This window comes from Epinephelus moara, chromosome 9, assembly GCF_006386435.1.
Source record: "Epinephelus moara isolate mb chromosome 9, YSFRI_EMoa_1.0, whole genome shotgun sequence".
NCBI classification, from domain to species: Eukaryota; Metazoa; Chordata; class Actinopteri; order Perciformes; family Serranidae; genus Epinephelus; species Epinephelus moara.
In genome coordinates this window covers 31,066,711-31,089,199 of record NC_065514.1, presented here as the reverse complement: position 1 = coordinate 31,089,199, position 22,489 = coordinate 31,066,711, and the positions used below count along the sequence as shown (strand labels likewise).

The 22,489-nt window shown below is 40.6% G+C and overlaps 1 protein-coding gene across 10 annotated transcripts in view; it reads right to left on the bottom strand.

Moving 5' to 3' along the window:
• Positions 1-7,786: 7,786 nt before the first annotated feature.
• mast4 (microtubule associated serine/threonine kinase family member 4) overlaps positions 7,787-22,489 on the bottom strand; it is a 131,151-nt gene continuing 116,448 nt past the window's right edge. For 9 of the 10 annotated variants that reach the window (XM_050053696.1, XM_050053697.1, XM_050053698.1 and 6 more), the window contains 7 exons: positions 19,067-19,281; positions 17,739-17,939; positions 17,063-17,289; positions 16,762-16,884; positions 16,237-16,373; positions 14,202-14,386; positions 7,787-14,104 (listed from right to left, as the gene is read on the bottom strand). In XM_050053696.1, the coding sequence (XP_049909653.1) occupies positions 10,452-14,104; positions 14,202-14,386; positions 16,237-16,373; positions 16,762-16,884; positions 17,063-17,289; positions 17,739-17,939; positions 19,067-19,281 (4,741 nt within the window). In that variant the 3' untranslated portion in view covers positions 7,787-10,451. The remainder of the gene's footprint in view (positions 14,105-14,201; positions 14,387-16,236; positions 16,374-16,761; positions 16,885-17,062; positions 17,290-17,738; positions 17,940-19,066; positions 19,282-22,489) is intronic. The other variant, XM_050053700.1, reaches the window with a different exon arrangement.

Genomic DNA, 22,489 nt, shown 5'->3' with positions numbered 1-22,489 from the left:
GAGGAGGTCATTGAAAGTTTGGTTCGAGTTTTCCTTGGCCTGACTGAAATCTTCAGAAAACAAAAAGGGCCTCTGTGGTCAGCTGAGCTCGGAACAAGACTGGGGAGGGGGCAGATTGGGAAATTTTTATCCATCCATCCACCCGCTTGTCCTCGAGGGTCACATATTTGGATTCTTTTTATTTGCTATTTCTCATGCAGTAATTTGCTGTTACTCAGCGTCTAGATGATTAAAGTGTGTTTAAAAGGACTGCTGTGTATGCGCCTCTCTTCTTGCCATTTCAAACAGTGAAGCTCTGACACAGTTGTGCAAGAGGCAAAGTTCACATCACATCATGATGAATGACTAACAGAAATAAAGCAGCAAGTGATGATTGGCAGAGTCCAAGCGGAATATGAACTGTTAGTGATCTGAGGGCTGTATCTTGGCCAAGTCTTGTATTTCTGCTTTACTGATTGCTTATGAAGTTTGATCAGGGCGATACTGTGTATTTGAAGTAGGAAATTCCCTAACAGTTAGTGAACTTATGTTGACAGTACAGTCACTGTTACTCACCAAAATGAATAGTGTGTATCTGTGAGGCTGCCGACCACATTGAGTGCATTTTCTTTGACGTCAGCGTATTATTCTTAATATTTTGTATCATGCAATGTTTACATTTGTGTCTTTGTTGGTACATTGCTGCACTTTTTTGCATGTTATCACTGCTAACTGTTGGTTTGTGGAATAGTGTGAAACCTATATAGCAGGAATGAGTATCATATCCTTGTGCACACATTAGAAAAAATACTCCATAGCACTACTAGTGGCCAGAAACCTCAAAGAGAACCTTTAATGTCGGTTTTACTTACTAGCTTTTTTTGGGAGCTTTCAACCACATCGAGTTGAGCCAAATCCATGACAGCTGAAATGACTTCAATCCATTAAGAAGACCGTGAGATGTGGTTAAAAGCTCTTGAAAAAGCTAGTAAGAGGACATTGAGTTAAAAGGGACATTGAATGATTTTACACATCAAAGTTTGTTTACAGGTATCGGGGATTACAACTGCAAATGTGAAAATGGTTAAAGACTAGTATTTAGAAAGAAGTGAGCCAGCCAGGCTGCTTTTCATCTTTAATTGAGGCAAATGGCTCGAGGCTACATTAGCTGCTACTAGCATAACACACCTGAATCTATGACTGAACTGTTGGTGATCGAGTTGCAATGTCTGTAATGTAGATGCTGGAAAGAAGGCTGGGTGGAATAAAAAAGACATTACCAAACTTCATCCGCCAACCGTATCCAGGCCCCCAGGACATGTACTACAGTCCAAAGTAAATTTGACATAGTGGCCAAACTTTATAACTACAACTTCCGGGTCTGTCACATGATGCCTTTGGGCCATAATTGGGAAAGTGTTACATTCCCAGTGAAATGGTTTATTTCACTATTATAGTCTGATAACATTTTGGAAATCTAGAAGAGCCGCACTATTAAAGAATTTTATCCCCATTCAAGTTAGTGCAGGGCTAAACCGGGAGAAGCTGGCTCAGTTGATGGAAGTTGTTTCGCCTAGGTGGTCTGAGTCTAAGTCTGCTCTGTGGGCCCAAAGAAGCTAAATATGCGGGTAATATTATACCTGGAAAGGGTGTGTTTGCTTCACGCACTTATGCAACTTATGCCTCAAATGCTGTATCGAGTTCTATTTATACATCCCTGACTGTATCCCCGTGCAGAAGGAAGTGTGCATCTACTCACTGATGAGAGGGTTGTGCTCGTGACAGTGTGAGATGTAGATATTAATGGCATCCTCCTCAGCTGAGCTGTAATGTTAGCTAGCTTAGTGGAGCTAGTGACATAGCAGTAGTTACATGCTACCCTCTATGCAGTGATACAGTTGGCGGGTATATTTCGGTAGAAAGAAAATAGTTCCAACATGAAACTGCTCACTGTTTATGGATTATCTTGAGTGACCAGGTCATGATTTCTTGAAAGAGACGTTGCTGTTGAGTTTTTTCAAATGGATTTTTTTTGGCGCTTTGAGCACCACAAGGTGAGTGCCACCTAGTTCCATTATACTGGAGAGAAGGCAGACATCTCTATGGCCGATATCTCCAACACTCGGCAACTCACACTACAGGTAAGAGGAAAATTATGTGAACTGTCCCTTTAAACAGCTGATTGTGAGTCTGACAGTGTTACTGAAGTGTAATATAAATCAGTGAAGTACTTTTAGTTGTTTAAATAAAGGGAGTGACTGTAATAATAGTATAAAGTCTAAATGTGTTTGAATGGATTTACAGAGGTCAGTGTTACTTCCCTTCTGCAGCACATTGAGTCCACACCTAAAAGTCAAACAGCAATATCACATGTCTGTTTATACACTAAGATGAAGTCACCATATGAGAATACAAATAAACTATACGACACAAACACATTCACAAAGCATATAAACTTACAATGTGGAGTAACTTTGATGAGCCAGCAGCATTCTGCAGAGTTAGTTAGTACACCCACTATTTAGCAGTCTTACACAAAAACCACAATATCATGCAGTCATACATCATCATCCTCTCATTTCACTGTAACTACACAGGCCTGGACGAAGGTTTTAATCAACGTGCTCTTTGTATTTTGCCACACAAGGAGTCTCTAAAGAAGCTCTTCAAGTATCAGAACCTATTTCAAACTGAACATTTCATCACGGCCACATGAGATTCACTTGTAGTTGAGTGTTTATTTATGTTATTGTTGCAACACAAGCACTTCCATGAATTCTGAAAATAATATTCTGCTGCTGGTATCCCAGACTGTTCACAATCTCCATATTGTGTACTTTCTCTTGCCCACACCCCGCCAGCCACCACCCACACACACACACACACACACACACAAGCACACACATACTTTTACTTGTGTCCATGTTGCATCATTCATATGACTTTGCAGAGAGGGACTTTGTCAACACAGTGAAATGTGCAAACATGTCACATGTTGGTTACTGAGCATATATGACAGTTTGAACAGTTGCACAATCATTAAGGATGTTTTCACTGCCGGCCCGTATCTTCTTCTAAATGATCAAAAGCACCTGAAATACTTTAAACAGGATACAGGATTGCATGTATTAAAGCAGCTTTCACAAGCATAGGAATAATATTGTTACACTGTAAAAACAAAAAGAAAAGAGGAAGCAGCAACACAGAAAGTAAAAAAAACCCCAAAAAAACCCCATAACACTAAAGTAGTTTTTAAATATTTCTAACATGAGATTGAACCCTCTCCGACACAATGAGCTAGCCTCTCCCTGTGTGCGTGATGGGCCTGTGGCTGAGGACTAAAGCTCGGCCAGAAGCCATTAGTTGCAGCATGAGATATGAGAGCTGGGCTGGAGTTTTGGCTTCCCCCCAAGTCACAGAATGTTCTTGAACGAATTCCAGCAGCAAGAGTTAATACAGGCCAGAGTGGATTTATCTATCTGTGTCTCAGATTGCACGTGTCTATAGAAACAAGCAATCTTCCCACCACCGTTTTTAATGTCCTTACTTCATTTGTAAGTTTTACTTTTTTCTCTCGTCGTCTCAATGACCACAAACTCCTTAAAGACACATACAATAGGAAAAAAGCAGATGTCTCAAGAGATTTACCACAGCATAAGTATATACTGTCAACATTGTGGGTCCAGAATAAAACACAATGTCTCAACAACTATCGGGTGGATTGGCATGAAATTTGGTACAGACATGCATGGTCCCCAGAGGGGGGAAGTCTGCTCACTTTAGCGGTCCCCTTTACCTAGAGCACCACAGTGTGGTTGGCATTTTTACTTTTTGGGAAATGTGTCAGTATTTTTTGGATGGACTGCAATTAAATTTGGTGCAGACATTCATGGTACCCAGAGGATGAATCTTGATTACCTTTGTGATCCCGTATGCGTCCGTCAGTGGCACTAGCATATCAAAACAGGAACTTATCCAGTAACGTTTCTCTAAATCTATAGCATAGATCGGCACATATTTTGAAACAGACAATCATGGCCCCCAGATGATAATCTCTAGTGACTCTTGTGATCCCCTAACTTTTTCTCTAGCACCACTTAAATAATAACATTTTTGGTGTAGAGTAAAATATCTTGACAGTTCTGGAAATATGGTACATACATTCATGATGTTCAGAGGATGAATCCTACGGACTTTGGTTATTCCCTGACCTTTCATCTAGCGCCCCCAGCAGGTCAAAACATTCAGGTATTCACTGAAATATCTCATGAATTACCATTAAATTGGGTGCAGACATCCATGCTACCCAGAGGATGAATCAATAACCTTATGTTTCCTTTAGTGGCACTATCTTAATAATGACTTATCCAGTGAAATATCTCTACATCTACAACACAGTTTGGCACACATTTTGATACAGACAATCATGGTCCCCAGACGATGATCCCTGTGTGATTCTAGTGACCCTATTTTCACTCTGGCCCTTTAACGTTAACATTTTTGGTTTAGAGTGAAATATCTTGACAATCATGGAAATTCATGTAAATTTGGTACACAGCCATTCATGGTTTTCAGAGGATGAATCTCACTGACTATGGTGATCCCCTGGCTTTTCATCTGGTGCCACCAGCAGGTTAAAACTTTCATGTATTTCCTGAAAAATCTCATGGATTGCCAAAAAATGTAATGCAGACATTCGTGCTCCCCACAGGATGAATTGTTATTATATTTGTAATCTCATTACTTTTCATCCAGCGCCACCATGAGGTCAAAATCATAATTTGCCCTTTGACCAAATACCTGTAAAACCTTCAACATTCCCACCAGCCTCAGCTGTTTTGCGTTTAGTGCTGATTAGCAAATGTTAGCCAACACGTTAAACTACAAAGTAAACATGGTAAACATCCGCTGTCTAGCTTTGTCTCTCTTGCTGTTTCTCCGTATAACATTTACGTGTCTGTGTGCACACAAATGCACTCACCCCATTGATAACAATGCTTTCAGTCAGTCATACCATTAGTATTGATCAGTCTTTCTAAAATGGATTACAAACCAGCCAGCCTCCACTCTCTGGAAGCAGTCAGATGGACAATGAAGATACATTTTATTATCCTCACAATCAATTCTCTCTGCAATACTATTTGTATTATTTATTAAGTGACATTTAAGGGGGTGAATGTTGAGGGTTAGCATTCAAGTGGCGGACAAGCTACAGCTTCCACATGAGATAATAATCCACAGCAGTGTTTAAGACTCTAATGAAAGGTGACAACAAAGGGAATAGGGATGGGGTGATGGTTTGTGTCATGCAACAAAACATACTGACATGCTTCAGAGCAGCAGTGTTATCTGTAGTTTTCCTCATATATCAGTCTAAAGAGGTGAAATATTGGAATACTGGAGCCAATTGGTATTTTGTTACACGGTACATAGATTAGAGGAACATGGTTAGCATTTTGTACATAGCAGCTATGAAAATATGAGGATATAGGCCTACAGCTGCGATGTAACATGAGACGAAGGTTTCCTTGCAGGGAGGAAATTCCTAATTCCTAAATTAGTTACCACACTGTTCTTCCATGCCCTGTAGGAGCTTCTCACTGCTGCAACACCGACCTATGCCAACCCCATTCCCAAACCCCACGAGGATTTTCCCCCCATTCTTTCCTCTATTAAATATTTTTGCTTAGTAATCAGTCCGCATGGGCACTGATCCATCTGTATCAACACTGTAATCACATATGAAAAGACCTGAACATCAATAGAGAGGAAGAAGGGCCTGTTGTGCTCAGTATAGACTCATTTGATTAAACAAAAATTATGCTTGTTTTAACAGACAGTGCTTGTAATGTCATCATGATTGCATTATCACAGGAATACAAATACTACACATGGATAACATCATGTCAGAATATTTAGAATTTTACTCTGAAATACTTCACAGTAATGCTGATTATTGTCCTGTTGAGGAAGTAAATAATGCTCTTTATAAAACACAGTATAAATATGCGTCTGTCTCATCTTCAGAGGATTTCCGTACACTACACCGCAGCACATTTGTCCTCTACTGAATAGTTGTTGCGTAACAGAGTAGTAGAAACCCCCCCACAGCACACACACATGGAAGGATACTGCCCCCTGTTGGTCTTACACTGCACCAACATAAATTTAAGATATGTATGCCATCTACTGTAATAACTCTATTGGCCCTCTGGACCTTCTAGGAATCTAAGACAGGCTTAGACTCCAACAGAAGACCTTTGGGTCAGACTCAATCTTACAGGTATCTAATTTCCTGGGAAGTTTCCAAAAGAGAACTGTATTCAGAAGGAACATCACAGCCTGGTATGGCAACAGTACTGAACAGGACCGCAAGGCTCTGCAGAGAGTGGTTTGTTCTACCCTGCGTACGGGATTTTTACACCAGGCATTGCAAAATTATGGCCAGGCGAATCATTAAGGATCACAATCACCCAGATAACTAACTAATAACCTTTTCTTCCCATTAACATTGGGAAGAAGATACCAGTTACACAAGGCCAGCACTGAGAGACACAGGAAGAGCTTCTATCAGGCCACAAAGATCCTAAATGAGGGCACTGCCTCACACTGCAGAATCATAAACATATATTTATTGTTAGTCTTTTTTTAATGCACAAACTGATGGGAGTACGTTTCACCTTAACTTTTATGATTTATTTTATGACAAATAAACTGATTCATATTAGAGGCCAATAAGAATTTATATGACAGAACTGCCTCATTTAAACTCAAATAAATACATTTAATATAATTAAATAAGTACCTTTAATTATTTTTTCAGTTTTATCAAAACCTTTCCTCTCTTCATATGCTCAATTGTTCACTTACTAGTGTACAAATATTCCATTTTTGCATTTCTGGCTGACCTGCTGTACACCGACTATGAGACTCTATTGATGCAATTAACTGGAAGTGGACCACTTGAACACCTAATTTTGCAAATGATTAGTATGAAATTATATCGTTATTTTCAGGAAAATAGTTATGTTTTTATTCAGAAATTACAGCCTCCTAAAATAGAGTTATCATTGATCTTTCCGTGGTATACGCCAATTTCATTTGACAGAATTTAGGACTTAGGTTAATCTTTGCGGACAGTGCCATGTATCAAAAGAGGAATGAAAAGGTTAATTTATAATTCCATTTTATTTTCAGTATTACGCAACATTAGAAGTATAAATATCTGTTTTAATATACAACATTTATGACATCCATAGAGCTTTCCTTGGGCAAAATACAAAACTCAAAACACTTTTATTGCACATATTCTAAAAGACAAACCATCGTAAGCAAGTTCATCTAATACTAGTTTTGCACAGAGGAAGAAAAAAAACAACAGGAAACTGAAAAGACAAGCAGAGAAAGAAGAACCTGACATATGAAAAGACATTGATTACAGCACAAACAAATGTTCTTATTAAACACCCTGGTGGCAAAGGGGAGCAAAGTCTCACACTACTATAAACAACATTATCTCTGACACAGAACATAGATTTGGCAAATCAACAATATACAAAATATACATCCATGATGCTTTGTAAACAAACATTGAATGTGCTTTGAGGATTTAAATGTCAGTTGTCACAAGAAAACAAAGTATGGGGTGGGAGAAAATACAATTTGTTGAAATAAAATCAGTGATTCTTTTTTTAAATCTTGAGTCAGAACGAGAGGGGGAATCAATCAGCCATTTTCAGCTCCAATTTCACTTTTCTCAGCCTTTGAAGTGAATATTGGCGACATTAAGGTGCATTTTTTTTCTCTCACATTAGCAATACATTAACGATATCTAATGCAAATAAACATCAGATTCTTTTTAACATTATAATCTCTGCAATCAATCTCATGTGTTTCAGTTTCATTCTTAGATACAGTATGCCGTTTAGATAAACTATATTCTGTCACCTTTGACTCGTCAACATAAGAGTGTATGTAATAGACAAGATTATTGTTTTTACATAGCCAGCACAACAGAGCAAATACTGCATTACATACTTAGTGTCCTAGGCTACTCTCTGGTTCTCATTTAGGGTTTGCAATTTAAAGGCATCTACAGTATAGAAACACGTGTTTGTGTGTGTGAGTGAGTAAATTGCAGAAAGTGAATGCGGATATATGACAGCTTATATTTTAAGTACCAAGTATTTAACATCAAATGTATGTTGTTGACATGAACTATGTAAATAATCAGGGTTTCTCATATAAAAATGTTTACCCAGTGAAGCTTTAAGCCAGCTGCTGCTCATTATGAAGAGTCCTTTGAAACATCGAAACACTCACACAGGACTTGAACGACACTGAGACCGAAACCTGACATCGAAATCCTTTTTTAAAAAAAACCCTGACGCTGAAGCTCTCTCTGTACTTGGAACCTTATCTCACTCACGTGATCTTAAAGGGAAACACTGTTCTCTCTATTTTTGAACCTGGACCCAATTTTTCTACTGTCTAAGTGACTAATGGGAACAACAATTTTTGAAAATGGTCCAGTATAGAGTGAGAGGACTGCAACCACAGCAGTAAAACAGGCTGCAATTCAATTCCAAAGGGCAATTGTGCACCGTAAATGTACATCCACTAAAAGTGTTTGTTTATGCCACTGACAGGCTCACACTGTTGTTAGAAGTGTCTGATAACATTATAGAGAGAATCCCTTTCGAAACATTAAGTGTTTTCCTTACCTTCTGTGGTACCAGTCTGTTTGTAAACAAGTCTCGCTAAAGGGGAAATCTCCTTCTGTGGCCTTTTTCACTTTGTCGAAATCAGCTTAATATTCAGCCATGACACCTAAAATGTTTTAGCTAACACTAAGCCATGCTTTCTGTACTCCAATACAGCCAACTCTTCCAGGCAGTCCCCTCTCAAACTCTCACTAATGTTTTCAACATTGTTTTTCCTGCAACAAGTCACCTTTCAGAAGGAGACTTGTAATTCAGTAAGACTGGATCACGATAACAAACTGCCAAAAGGTAAGAAAAGGCGTTTTATTTCCCTGTAGGGTCCTTCCCATGTTGTAAGACTCTTCGAAGAGTTTAGAGGACGTCAACTGCCAGTGCACAATTTCCTGCGTGAGATTAAACTGCAGCCTTTTTTGTCTCAATACTGGAGCAATTAAAAAAAGTCATCCTTATTAACCACATAGACACAAAAACACTGGAAAATAGGGGCCAGGTTGAAAAATACCAGTGTTTCCCTTTAATATCACGCTGCACAGACGTGGACACAACCAGAGATGATACCCAAAGCCTTCCGACACCTACTGCAGTAATTACTGGCAAACAGAATATCAGACTCATCTCATTAATCAAACACAGTATTTCATATTTTACACAGTCATCTCTCTTTAAACCACAGTCAGCCAGCAAACACACCATCGACAATAAAGACATTCTTGGGAAATGCTGGCAACCCTCACAGTTTTGCTGTATAATGCTACATTTTTTAGAAATAGCCCAAATACCCCCTGTATGCCTTCCTCTCTCTCTCTCGTCAAGTTTATTTTGGAACATGTGAAAACATGTTGAAAGAAGAGGATGCCTTTGATGAGATACATCACGGTAGCTTACTTCAGACCACAGAGTTATCAAGCGGATACTCTTAATATTGAGCATACAAATGAAATCTATACATATAATACAAACGACAATCATGTGAGCCCATGAATCCCAGTTTTACAGTGTTATCATATTTACACCATATTGCATAAAAATCAAAAATATATGTACAGATGTCAGAGGAATGTGAATAAACACCACAGCTTGCTAAGAACAGCAAGTTGTTTTTTCCCTTAATTCTAAGGCCCCTTCACTAATTTATAATTTCTAGAACCGTGAGATGATTCTGTATTTGTTTATTTAAGTTTTAGGTGAAAAGCACAGGACATAGTGCATTCCCTCTGTGTACCACTGCACAAAAACCCAACATAAAAAGAATTGGATTATACGGAACAGAAACAATCGTGATACGACTGCTGTGTGGTCTACTGCATTAAAAGACTTCAGGTCCTCCGAGTCTAGAAGTTCAGAGTGCAATTCAAAAATCATTTATGGCACTGACTCTACAGTACATCACAAACCTTTGTAAGGCTCCTCCCTGTTAGCCCCTGACATACTGATTGCACAAAGCAGAAACAAAATGCCCAAACATTCAACTTGACGTCAAAGTAAAAACACCAGAAATTGTCAGCAAATGACTGCCTACGTTCAGACCTTGAGACATCTACATATGTTGTCATGTCATCTTATTAAACACACACACACACACCCACACACACACGCACACGCACATACCCCTACCTCTCTATCAGCATGTAACAGCTTGCCCGGTCCTCAAACAAAACAAAAAAAAAAGGCATGATAATGTTTGCACAAACCATTTTCTAACATCTAGATTCTCTGAAGCGTAAAGTCGGCCCCTATTTTCTTTTCCCTCTACTTTTTGTTACTAGAGCTACGTGGCGACTCCTTCTGCTGTTTTCTGCCAGCGTCTCTGTCGGGGGCAGCAGCTCTGGACGCGTCTCTTTTAGTGTTTTTCTGTGCAGACGTGACCTCTTGAACAGTTTCTTTTTTCTTCCTGTCAGCCTGCTCCTTCTTGCTAGAGGACAGCTGTTTGTCAGGGGTGGTGGTTCTGGTATCGGGGCCCTTGTGACTGTCCGGTTTGACAGCTTCAGACTTGGGGCCTTCCTTGGATACCTTGACCACACTCTCCTGGAGTGCACAGCTGGAGGTCCTGCCTGAGACGGCTCCACTGCTCAGAGCTTCTTTTTTCACCGCAGGTTTCGGCAGCACCGGTGGCGGATCGGGATGGGAGGGAGCGTCTGATGGCGGCTGATGCTGAGGTGGAGTAAGAGGTGAAGCAACGTCTTTTGGTTTAGAGCCGTGCTGACTTTTAATGACTTGGGCTTGGTTTTTGGGCGAGGAGTCTTTATGTTTGGCATCAGGTTTAATAGCTGGGGCTGGAGCTACTGAGATTTTTAGGATTGGCGCTGAAGTGACAGTTTTAGGAGGGAGAGATTTTGGCTTTGCGTCAGTGTTTTCTTTCATTATATGAGTTGAAGTTGCTACGGAACTTTTAGGCTGGGTTTCTCTTTGCTTCACTTCAGCAACAGTTGGAGAATGCGTCAGCTGCAGTGATTCCTCCTGCTTAGATGACGGTTTAGAGTCGCGGGTTACTTGAATGTTTGAAGTTGAGAGCGCAGATTCTTTAGACAGATCTCTCTGTTTTGAATTTGGACTGCCTTTGACTGCTGAGACAGAAGGAGCTGGACTGGGAGATGTTTTTGTCTCTGTCTTCACAGCAGTGTGTGGTACAGGCTGCGGGTCAGGCCTTGACTTACTTTTGGGAACTGAAACACTTTCATTTGCAGCTGCTGAAGCTGAACATTTCTGTTTTGCAGCATTTTCTGTCACAGAGAGAACACTTTCTTCTTTTTTAGAGGTGCAGTATACTGAATCAGGTGATCTGCATTGTGCTTTTTCAGCTGGAGAGTTTTTTAATAGCTGCTCTGAATCTTTATTCTTTGTCTTTGGTGAAATGAGATCCTCTTTCTTCTGCGGCAACATGCTACTACTCTCTATTGCACCAACAGTGTTATCTTTTTTATTTAAGCCCAGTGTAACATTATTTAAAGAGGTGACCATGTTTACTGGAGAAACGCCTCTCTTCTGCTCCACTTTTGCAACTGCAACACACATGTTTGCGTCCTTCTTGGAGCCTGAGCTGCCTGTATCAGCCACCGATTTTACAACTGATCTGTTAGATTGTTCGTTGTCCTTACTGACAGATCTTTGTGAGCAGTCCTGACCCTCTGATTTTAAACTGCAGGTTTTCTCTTTGTGCATAAGACCAGATGCTGATGTTGTGACAGAAACCTCTGCTTCTGTATTTGAAGAGCAGATGTTCTGCTGTTTTGAAAGCACATTCTCTGGAAGGCGTACAGATGCAGAGTTGTTCTGTACATTCACCTCAGTAGCAGAGGTCATGTTTGAGTTCTGTGCAGGAGCTGCTTTTTTCTCACAACTCTGACGCTGACCTGTATCCAAACCACAGTTTACACTCTGCTTCAGCGACACAGGTAATGGCCCGCTGGCAGCTGCAGGCAGACTCTCCACAGCTTTTATGTCTACCTCCAGCTTTGCTGAAGTCAAAGAGACTACTGTCCTGGAGCTGTCGGTACTTTGTGATGTAGTGTGTGGCGTGACTTCCTGCTGCTCCACTTCATCCTCCTGATCTTCATTGCTGACTTCCCGTATGGAGGGTGTTTTTCCACAGGAGGAGAAGTGGGAGCTGTGTCGAGGGCCTCTGTGTTCATGAGCCAGTGATGAACTGGACTTCATCCCCGTCCTGCTCTCTGGTTTAACAGTAAAGCTCGAGACCTCCACTTTGCTGCTTTGAGCCTTTAATGATTCACTATATCTGTCCTGTGTTCTCTCACCACTTGAACTGATTTTCACCTCTGTGGCTGTATGATTTAACTGATCTTTAGATGCAACCATGTTATTTAATGAGGAAACAGCTTCTGGGCTCAGGGAACAGGTCAGGGGGCTCTTCAGCTTGTCTGCAGTTTTCAGTTGGGGGATGGTTATTTGTCTCTCAGCAGGGGTCTGGAGCCAAATTGGAGTACTCAGAGAAACAGTGTCGCTTGTGTTCTCTGCCATCTTGGATAAACAGGTTTCTGTTTTGGAGACTCTGGGTCCTGAGAGCAGACCAATATCCAGAGTGCCCTCCAGAGGTTTGAGAGAGGAGACGTGGCGTCCTTCAAGTTTATATTCAGATGACGTCTTTCTAAGTGGGGACTCTGCGGAGGAAATGAGCTGGAGTTTTTCCACAGCGCTCTCTCCTCTGCCAGAGAAAAGCTTGGGGGACAGTCCCTCGGGGCTGGAGTGGACACTTCCCAGTCCTGCCTTCATGTGGTCATGAGACATGGCCGTGTCCAGCTGGAGGCTTTTGGACCTAGTGGAGCCAAAGTGGAGGTTCTCGTGGATGCCGGTGGACAACCGACACATGCAGTCTTCTCGTTCTTCAAACGACAGCCTCTTCCTGGTGAACTCGATGTTGGGAGCTTTGAAGTCCAATCTGTCTGGCTTCACGTTATCTTTACCCTGTCTGGAGTGCTGCCACTCAGGGTGAATAGAGCAGAGAGCTGATCTGAGTCCTCCATCACTTTCACTGCAGCCACCAGGTGTTTCAGCGAGGCCCTCAGAGACACGTGTGGTGAGTTTCTTATACAGCACGTCTTTAAGGGTTGTGCTAACAGCTTTGGCCTCCAGCGGGCCAGAGTCTGGGCTGTTCTGGGTTTTATTTTGGCCTCGAACCAGAAAACTTTCATCCCTGTCATCCCCACACAAAGGGGATGAGTCACATTCACGCAGGGCGTCTTGCTTCTGTAGAGACTCCCTCCTCTCTGACCAGTCCTGTCTTTTTGCAACCATCTTGGACTTCAGCTTTTCCTTGTCAAGCTCCTCAACGGACTCCTGCCGGCTCATCTTGCGACTGACAGGCCTCTTTAAGCAGCCCTGCTCAACAGGTCGAACACGGGTGATTGCCAGCGGCTCACAGGCTGTTTCTTCCACACTCTGCAAGATGGTGTAATCCCGCTCCCCAGGCTTCAGCTCCTCATCCTGCACCTCCTCTTGGGTCACCTCCAGGCTGTGTTTCCTGGGACACAGGTGCTTCTTATCTCCAGTGTAAGAGGGGGACAGCTTCTCCTCAGACTGGACACGTTTTAGGAGGGGTGAGCGAGGTGGCTCAGCACTTTTCGGGCGCACAATATGCCGTACAATTGTGGGTGGAGAATGTATCTTGGCGGGGAAGGCTTGGGTTGTCTTGGAAATGGCAACAGGATGCCCACTGAGAAGGGGAGAGGGTGAGCGCTGAGGTGATGTTGGCTGGGGTGTAGGTGAAGGTGTACGAGCCAAAGGAGAGAGGGGAATGCTGCCGGCAGACTTGCGGCGCCCCTGACGCAGCCTTTGACCTGGTAGTTTGGGGCCGAGGCCGTGGAGGGTACTAGGACGAATGTGGCCGGAGCCTGCGGGGGAGTTTGGAGCGCTGGAGCTGGGAGAGCTACTCTGGGAGGAGTTGCCACCTGGAAAATAAAAGGACAAAACAATGGAAATCAGTAATATATAATACACTGCATGAAATGAAAATAAACAGCACTATTTCTAAATTAAAATCTCCACCTGACTGGGTGAAGTCTGGTGTGGGGCGGAAGGCAGCAGTGGGGGAACGAGGGGAGAGACTGTGGGTGGGGGAGCCAGGGAGACTCTCACCAGATGACAGAGAGTGGTTGAGGGAGGAGAAACTGCGGCTCGTGTGCAGGAGAGGAGAGGGCTGCATGGCAAAACGCCTGAAAAGGGAGCGTCGCCTGGAAAAAAGCAAAATGAGACAAAGAAAAAAGAAATCAGTCCTGACTCATCTGCCGACTTTTAAAAGCCGTTATAGATCAATACAGCCACACACAGATGATGACAATGACTAATAAAGTACATTCAATTGTACTGTTGTTTTATATAAAATTACTTTCAATTATTCAAACTAGAGAGGCAGGAACCTGAGATGGGATCAAGTCATTGTTTTGCAAGTCATAAGTAAGTCTCAAGTATTGGCACTCAAGTCACAAGTCAAAACTGACAAGTCCCAAGTCCTAAACTTTGAGTTTTGAGTCCTAAACAAATCACAATGTAATGTTATGCCATTTTAACAACAAAGTAATAATATATCACATTTACAATAATCATGGAGGCTTTTTAAAATTTGTTTTTATTAGTTAAAACAAGTTTATTTATTTATTGTCTCTCCTTCTGCTATTTTCAACCCGCATGTTTTGCATATGGCAATTTGTTTTTTGTTGATATAGTACGTGTTTGTATGTGAACAAAATTATCTTTGGTGTCATTTTTTTCCACATGGTGCTTAGTAATGTCATGTTAGTTCTTCCTGTTTCTCTCCTGGAACAAATAAATTGAAATAAAGTGGATCTAGAGAATTCGCCTTGCTGGGAATGAACAGTGTTAACATTGGTTGATTAAGGAAATTAAGGGGAATTAATTGATTGGTGGCACACTTTTTAAATAACATTGTTTTTAATCTCTGGGGTTTAAGCCCAAGTGAAGTCACGGGCCATTAGTGTTTAAGTCCAAGTCAAGTGGCAAGTCTTTTTTGATTTTGTCAAAATGAGTCTAAAACAGTACCAAAGACACCCACATGCCAACGTCCAATGGAATGGGCGCTGGATTAAAAAAAACAAAAACAAAAAACAAACAAAAAAAAAAAACGTATCGCAAAGTAGAAAATAAATAAGTCCTCACACCAAGCAGCTCCTGTTTAGAAGTCTGAAGAAGAGCAGTGGGCTCAAAACGTCAATATCAATTAACATCCTTTTAAATGGGAGCTGCTTGGTCTAAGTCTAAGTCATCAAATTTGTGACTCGAGTCTGACTCCAGTCCAAATCATGTGACTCAGGTCCACACCTCTGGCAGGAACTATAAATGTGTTCATGTAAAATCCACTGTTGCTAGTGGCTTTTTTTCTACAGATATCAGATTCTTCACATTATTTTTTCTTTCAACACATTATTTATGTTGTTGCTTATAGCAGACTGCTAAACTTTACTTAAAAATGTAGTTGCAGGAATAAAACAAAAACATGCAAAACTCTAAAAAGCTTAAAGTTGCGTTCTGACTCAACATAAACATTTACTTTTTGGTTTTCACTTACATTCATAAGCTCAAGAAATTATTAGGTGCCATTTTTGCACAATTACAATTACAAAATTTGCTTTTCTAACATCATCTTGCACACTTCCACAGTCTCCTTTAATGATTTTAGATGCAAAGAAACCCTTCACATATTCAAACTCTTACTCAGTGTTGTCAATCTGCCCCCTACAGGCCAACAGGAAACATTGTCACATCTTCACGCTTGAAATCAGATCATTCACACACCTCTTTTCTGCAGCACAGTGGTCGGTTACACATCAGTGACACTGTGTGTCCCTTTTAGATACACCAATAATGCATAACTGCATTTCACACAAAGCTTCTTCAAAGTTTCTCCCCAGGGCTGTCATAAATAAGTGTGAGCACAGGAATTCTCATATTTATGGCATTTAATATTAAATTCACACCTTGTGGATACATTTTGAAAAAAGACATTGTGGAAGAGAAAATAATTCCTTTCCATCTAGTGATTAAACTTTCTGTAAAATATGCGTACCTTTCTGGTGTCTTCTCCTTCTTGGGCTTTTTGGCACATCTCACCATCTTGCTCCTGTAGCTGTTCCTCCTGGCTGGACCAGTTTTTATGGAAGTATTTTCAAAAGGCGTTGTTGAGATGGCCACTTTGCTGCCACTCTGAAAAGGAAGAAGGAAAATTTTGATCACTTTTTTTTATCCAAAATGTGTTTTGTTTGTTTTGTTTATTCCTGCATTAATGTAGTTAACATTCTTTGTTAAAAGATAAAAACCTAAGTCAGGCCGCACAACAGTTTAATTTAGAGGTTTTGTTTCTTATTTTGTGATTGCAGTCCTGTGTAGATCATGCTCTTTCCAGCTTAATCAGTGTTGGTCCTAAAGTTGATTTAAACTGGGCAATTCAATGAACCTATACTAACTTACGAAATTACATTTACTGAACACCATGAAGAGTATTGTTATTAATCTGAGGTGTAGTTTTTTTGAAAACAAAATCACTACAATCTGAATACCTGCAGTTTAAAGCCAAACAAACATTCTCATTTACCTTGAGCAGGAGCTCCACCACTTCAGTGTGGACAAGACCGTGAACTGGTTCCCCGTTCACATGAGTAATGAGGTCTCCAGCTTTGAGTCCTGCTTTATGTGCTGGCCCACCATCTTCTACATTCTGATTAACACACACACAAGAGACAGACATTGTTATCATCTATTTTTCTTTACAGCCCTTTGGAACAGTTTTAACACTGGCCCAAAAATGTTTGTCTGAATGACACCAAACAGGTTAAGAGTGAAATCATCTTTACAGTTTACTGACATTGTCTCCTACAGGTTGGTGTAGTGCTTACCCAGACCATATGGTAGACAGTGTAGATGTCACCATCACAAGAGTACACCCTGATTGCCCTCAGTGTGAAGCCGAACTTCTTCCCTGAGCTGTGGATGACGACAGGCTGTCGTGGGTTGGTAGTACAGAGAGATGAGTCTCGGCTAGGAGAGGAGTCTCTTGAGGAAGGGTCTGAGGAGAGGGAGTAAGGAGACAGGGGGCTGGCCAGCGGAGACACCCCGAAGACATCTGGAAAAATAAGAGATGATTTATTTAATCAATCAGACTTTGTCTGGCCCTTGAATCAGTAGTGAGGTGTGTCTATAAAGCTCATGAGCCCGGTTCACGCTGCTCCCGCTGTGGGTGTAGCTAATGGGATTTTCGCTCTCCCAGCAGTGAAGACCTCTCGCTCCTGCCCTGCCTGCTTATTTTCCTTGTTAGCGGCTTGCACTCGGCTACTTGCCCGCAGCCACTCAGTAAAATGGAACTCACAGCAGGTGTCACGCTGGGCCAATTTCGCACAGATCTATACAGCGTACTTTCATCTTTTTCACATTATTTGTACAAAGTCAGCTGCTCTTATTGTAATTCTTGACACGTTATTGCTCTGACATACTTCAACTTTCTACAAACTGGTTGAATTTATATTTCTGAGTATGCACATCTGTCTGCATGTCAACGTGAGGTTTCTTACTTACCCCCAGGGATCATGAGGGACAGGGCGCCAGTTGAGACAGACTTTGGGACTTTTGCTACAGCTCCAGTCTTCTCTGCAGCGCTCTCAGGACGCAGAGAGTTGGTCTGAGCCCCCTGGTCTGCGGAGGTGTGGCTGGTACTGTCGGGGCTCTCAACCCCTTCACCTCGAGGTGTCAACTGGTCCAGATGTTCTGAGAAACTTCCTAATTATTACAAAAGATGAGCATGAATAGAGGCACACACCTGTATCGGTAAAATGCTGACAACATGTAATTATTTTGCAGTGGCTGCTGCTACAGAAGCACCCTGATCTTTTTAATTTTACTTTTTAAATGTATTAATTATAGACAGAATTCCTCTGCTCTTAAAAAAACTGTTTGACATTTTGGGAAATATTTGCTTCCTTCTCAAGAAATAGATAAGGCAGTTCATACCAGTCTCATGTCTGTCTGTCAAATATACAGTCAGCAGGAAGGAAAACAGCTTGCCTATCTGTCTAAAGTTAAAAATGTTCTCACAAACACCTCTTAAGTGCACTAAGAAATATGTTATGTCTTTTGCCTACGAACACCAAAGTGTGAAAATTAAACATTGCTGTTTTACAGGGTGAAGTTACTCATGCTGGAATGTTAAAGTGTCGGAAACACTGTGAAAAATACCAAAGCCAAAATAATTACAACTAACACAGAACATAAAAGTGCAGGGATACTTCTGAATAACTATCATGACTTAAAACAGGAAATCAATTACAAATGCATAGGTGAATGAAAAATGATTTCCAGAATCTTGTAATTACATTCAAAACATGAAACGTTCAATACTGTAGGACAAAAACAACACTGAAGTCGTAGTGCTTGTAACTTGCACAGTTAGGGATGTTGTGGATGCTTTTCTACTAGGACGCATGTTATTTATAGAATTAAGAACAATTTTAATTTGCTTTTTGGCTTACAGGTAATCTTTCTTGACTTACAAATGTGGAGCTTTCCAAGAGGGAACTGTAGTTTGATGGATTCATATATTTAGGGACAAAAGTTTCGTATTTAGAGTAAAGATAACTCCATTATTTCTACAAGAAAACGAATTAGCATATTTCCCAAAATGTTTTTCAATTTCTTGAAAAAATGGTTAGTGGGCTATCAAACAAGTAGACTGAATATAAAAAGATGCAACAAAAAACATCCTAAGGTTGCCATCTACACTAGTCCTTACAGAATAAGCATAGAAACTATAGTTTCATTGTTTCAGGGACAACATAATGATTTTTTGAAATGAAAACCAAGCCCATGCAGCTTTATACTATGCAACTCTAGTTACTGCAGTTTGGTACCAGAGAGCGTGGCTCCACTGTGGGTGCTCCCTGGAGTAGTAGCGTCAGGCTCATCCTGTGGGAGCTCTCCCGTGGAGAAGGAGGTCTTGCTCGGGTCACCGAGGCCTGAGGTCTCGTCTCCTTCGCTCTCTGCTGAGATGGCAAACTTTGGTAACAAGTTGGGGCGAGGGCCCTGATTCACGCTGTCTGTGTCTGTCGAATGGGACAGCGACGGCCTGGTTGAAGGACAGAGGAGATTCTCATGAGATAAACAGATTCTTACTCCCTGTAGGAGCCAAATGTTGTTTGAATATACTGTGTATCTTAATGTTGTGAGAATGATTGTTTGCTAACTGTGAATAATGTCTGATTTATAAGAGATAGGTTTACCCAGTATTATTTCTGCTGTTAGTAGAGTTAAAATATATTGTCACATGTAATAAGGTTTAATATATCCTTACTGACCATTTGGATTATACTGCTTTGGATTCTATTTGTTGTTTTTGCTGCACAGGTTTTGATTTTACAGGATAAACTCCAGCTGTAAACACAGAAGGAACATTTCTTTCTACTTGGAGAACTGGACAGTTATTAAAGCTTCAAACTATTTATCTGACCGAGTGTACTTGTTTATAACCTTAAAGCTATAGTGCGTAACTTCTACAGGTCCGTAAATGTCCGTTTCACCCAAGCCACTACTAGAGGAGATGACACAATGCTGATTAAGCCGATCAGCTCCTCTAACATCTCGCGGTATTTTTCAATATATATCATTTTTAGTATGCGTGTAGACCGGTGACATTCCCGCGCTGGCGCACAGGAAATGCTTCCTCACAACAAGAAGGGAGGGGGAGGAAGAGCGGAGAGTGTCATAGCAAGAGGTAGAGCGCAGGTAGAAAGAGAAAGCAACATGGCGGAGAAGCGGCCGAGACACGGTTCAGAAGTGGATCCTACCACAAAGGCAAGTATGTGTACGGTGTGTGGCGACTGGCGAGTGTTACTCTGTGTACATGGAAGTGCCGCCGGCTTATTAGTTGTAATAACGCATTATCCGCTGGGAGGCGACAGAAGTTACACATTATTTTCGTTGCATAGAGGAAGTGTACAAAGTGTAAAAACAATAAAGGAAGTGACAACCAAGTGGCATAAACATAAATTACACTTTGCCATTGCTCTCTTAACTTAGAGAGTAATGGATATGAGATTAGAATTAAATAAGAATAAAAAATAAAAAGTAAACATGCAGTAATGATGTTAAACTAGAGTATGTTTTCATGCTTCTTAATCATTTTAACTGTTGTTTAAAGTTCCAGTAGGTAATTAAAAGCTATTTTTGTCTGACTATTTTTATTGATTTTATCAAACTCCACCAAATGATGTATATATTGATTTATATCTTAAATCATCCGTCCATCACTCTATCAACCATACTGGTAATCTGTTTTTGGCATTGTATATATTGTATAGATTGTATATATTGGACCTTACTGTTATCTAGTTTTTATATTTGACACCTACTGCTGTGTTATTTTAATCTTTTGTATATTGCTCCCTTTTATCTGCACTGCTCCAACTTTGTATTGCAACTGCTGCACAGCAATTTCCCTCGGGATAAATAAGGTTCTATCTTATCTTATCTTATCTTAAAGGTAAACATCTCCACTGTCACTTATGTGAGTTACAGGACACATGATGTAAGTCAACAGAACACATTTTCTTGTGTAGATGGGGTGATGGGCTGCTTTAAACCCCATCTTAGATTTTTTTTTAAACTATTTAATAACAAAGTACATTTACTCCATGGGAAAGTTGCAGATACTTGTACTTTACTTGGTTTTCTTTCCCCATATTATGCTACTTAATGCTAATTAATATTATAGTTTTAACTTCACTGCATTTATTTGACAGCTACACGTACTTCCACCTCTTTAGTTAAGATTTTAAACAAAAATAAATGATAAGCACATAAGATACAATACAGAAATTAGTTTTTTCTTTTTCCTTCCCCATCAATCATCCTATGATCCCTCCGATTTGTCTTGTTACCCTTTGTGGGGGCTGGACACCTATGTTAGGAACCACTGGACTACGTACCTAACCTAGCTTGATACAAAGCAGTTAAAACTAGCTTTACCTAAAGCAGCTACTACAGTAACATTCTGTTTAAACACTGATTCATCAGCATTAACAATCTAATAATGTGACATATGATAATAATAATATATCTTAGAACAAGTACTTTTGCTTTTGATCTGTACTTGGTAAGTAAGTTTGCTGGTATTATCTCTGTGAGTAGGATATTGTACACAGGACTTTTATTTACTCTATATATGCTTCCTTTAGGTAACATCATTAAAAATCACTCTATAAATTTCCATTGTNAATTGTGATTTGTGATATTGGGCTTTATAAATAAAATTGATTGATTGATTGATTGATTGATTTTACTTGTAATAGAGTTTTCTTAATTTATATATTAGTACTTTGAATTTAGCAAAGGATCTGAAAACTTCTTCCACTTCTGAATTTGTAGTATAATGCAGAGGAGGGAGTAAGTCGCACATGTGCAAGTCATAAGCAAGTCTCAAGTCATAACCAGCAAGTCTCAAGCAAGTCATGCTGAGTCCTTGCTATAAGTCAAGCAAGTCGTCAAGTCATTGGTCAGGTCAAGCAAGTCACAAGTCAAATCATACTCACAAACTCATAAAGATAATATAACATAAACTGCACTCAGTGGTGGGATGTAACTAAATACATTAACTGGGATTCACTGGGGAAACTATCTCATGGTGTGTGGATGCGCACTGCAAGTGCACATACACACACTCACAGATAGTGAACTTGTGGGACAGCAGGCAGGAACAGTTGTTATGCACTGTGGCAGAATCAAAACCTAGTACAAATAAGAGGAGCTCTCACAGTGGGGACTGTGTGTGCATAACGGCCCGGAGCTGACAGAGTGTCGGTGGTTGCAAAGCACCTTCAATACTGAATGAGTTATTGAAACCTTAACTTACAGGTATCATGCAGATAGAACAGAATAAAAGCTCTCGGTAACCCTCATGATGCCGCTGTACATACTGCCATTCCTTCAAGAGCTGCGGGCAGGAGGAAGTGGTGGCGTGAGCATGAATATCAGCCACCAAGTCCCCCCCTGCTGCGATATATGTGTCAGCATATTTTAAAAACAAAACGTAACTTCTCAACATCTAGAAAAATATATATATTAAGTTAAAAAAAAGTAAAGTCCTTTCAAGTCATCTGTCTCAAGTCGTATTCAAGTCTCAAGTCATGAATACCAAGTCAAAGTCAAGTGAGTCTTTCATCTGTGTTAGTCAAGCAAGTCTCAATCCTCAAATTTGAGTCCTCGGACTCAAGTCAAGTCATGTGACTCGGGGCCCCCACCTCTGGTACAATGCAAATGTCTCTTTTTAACCAGCAGTG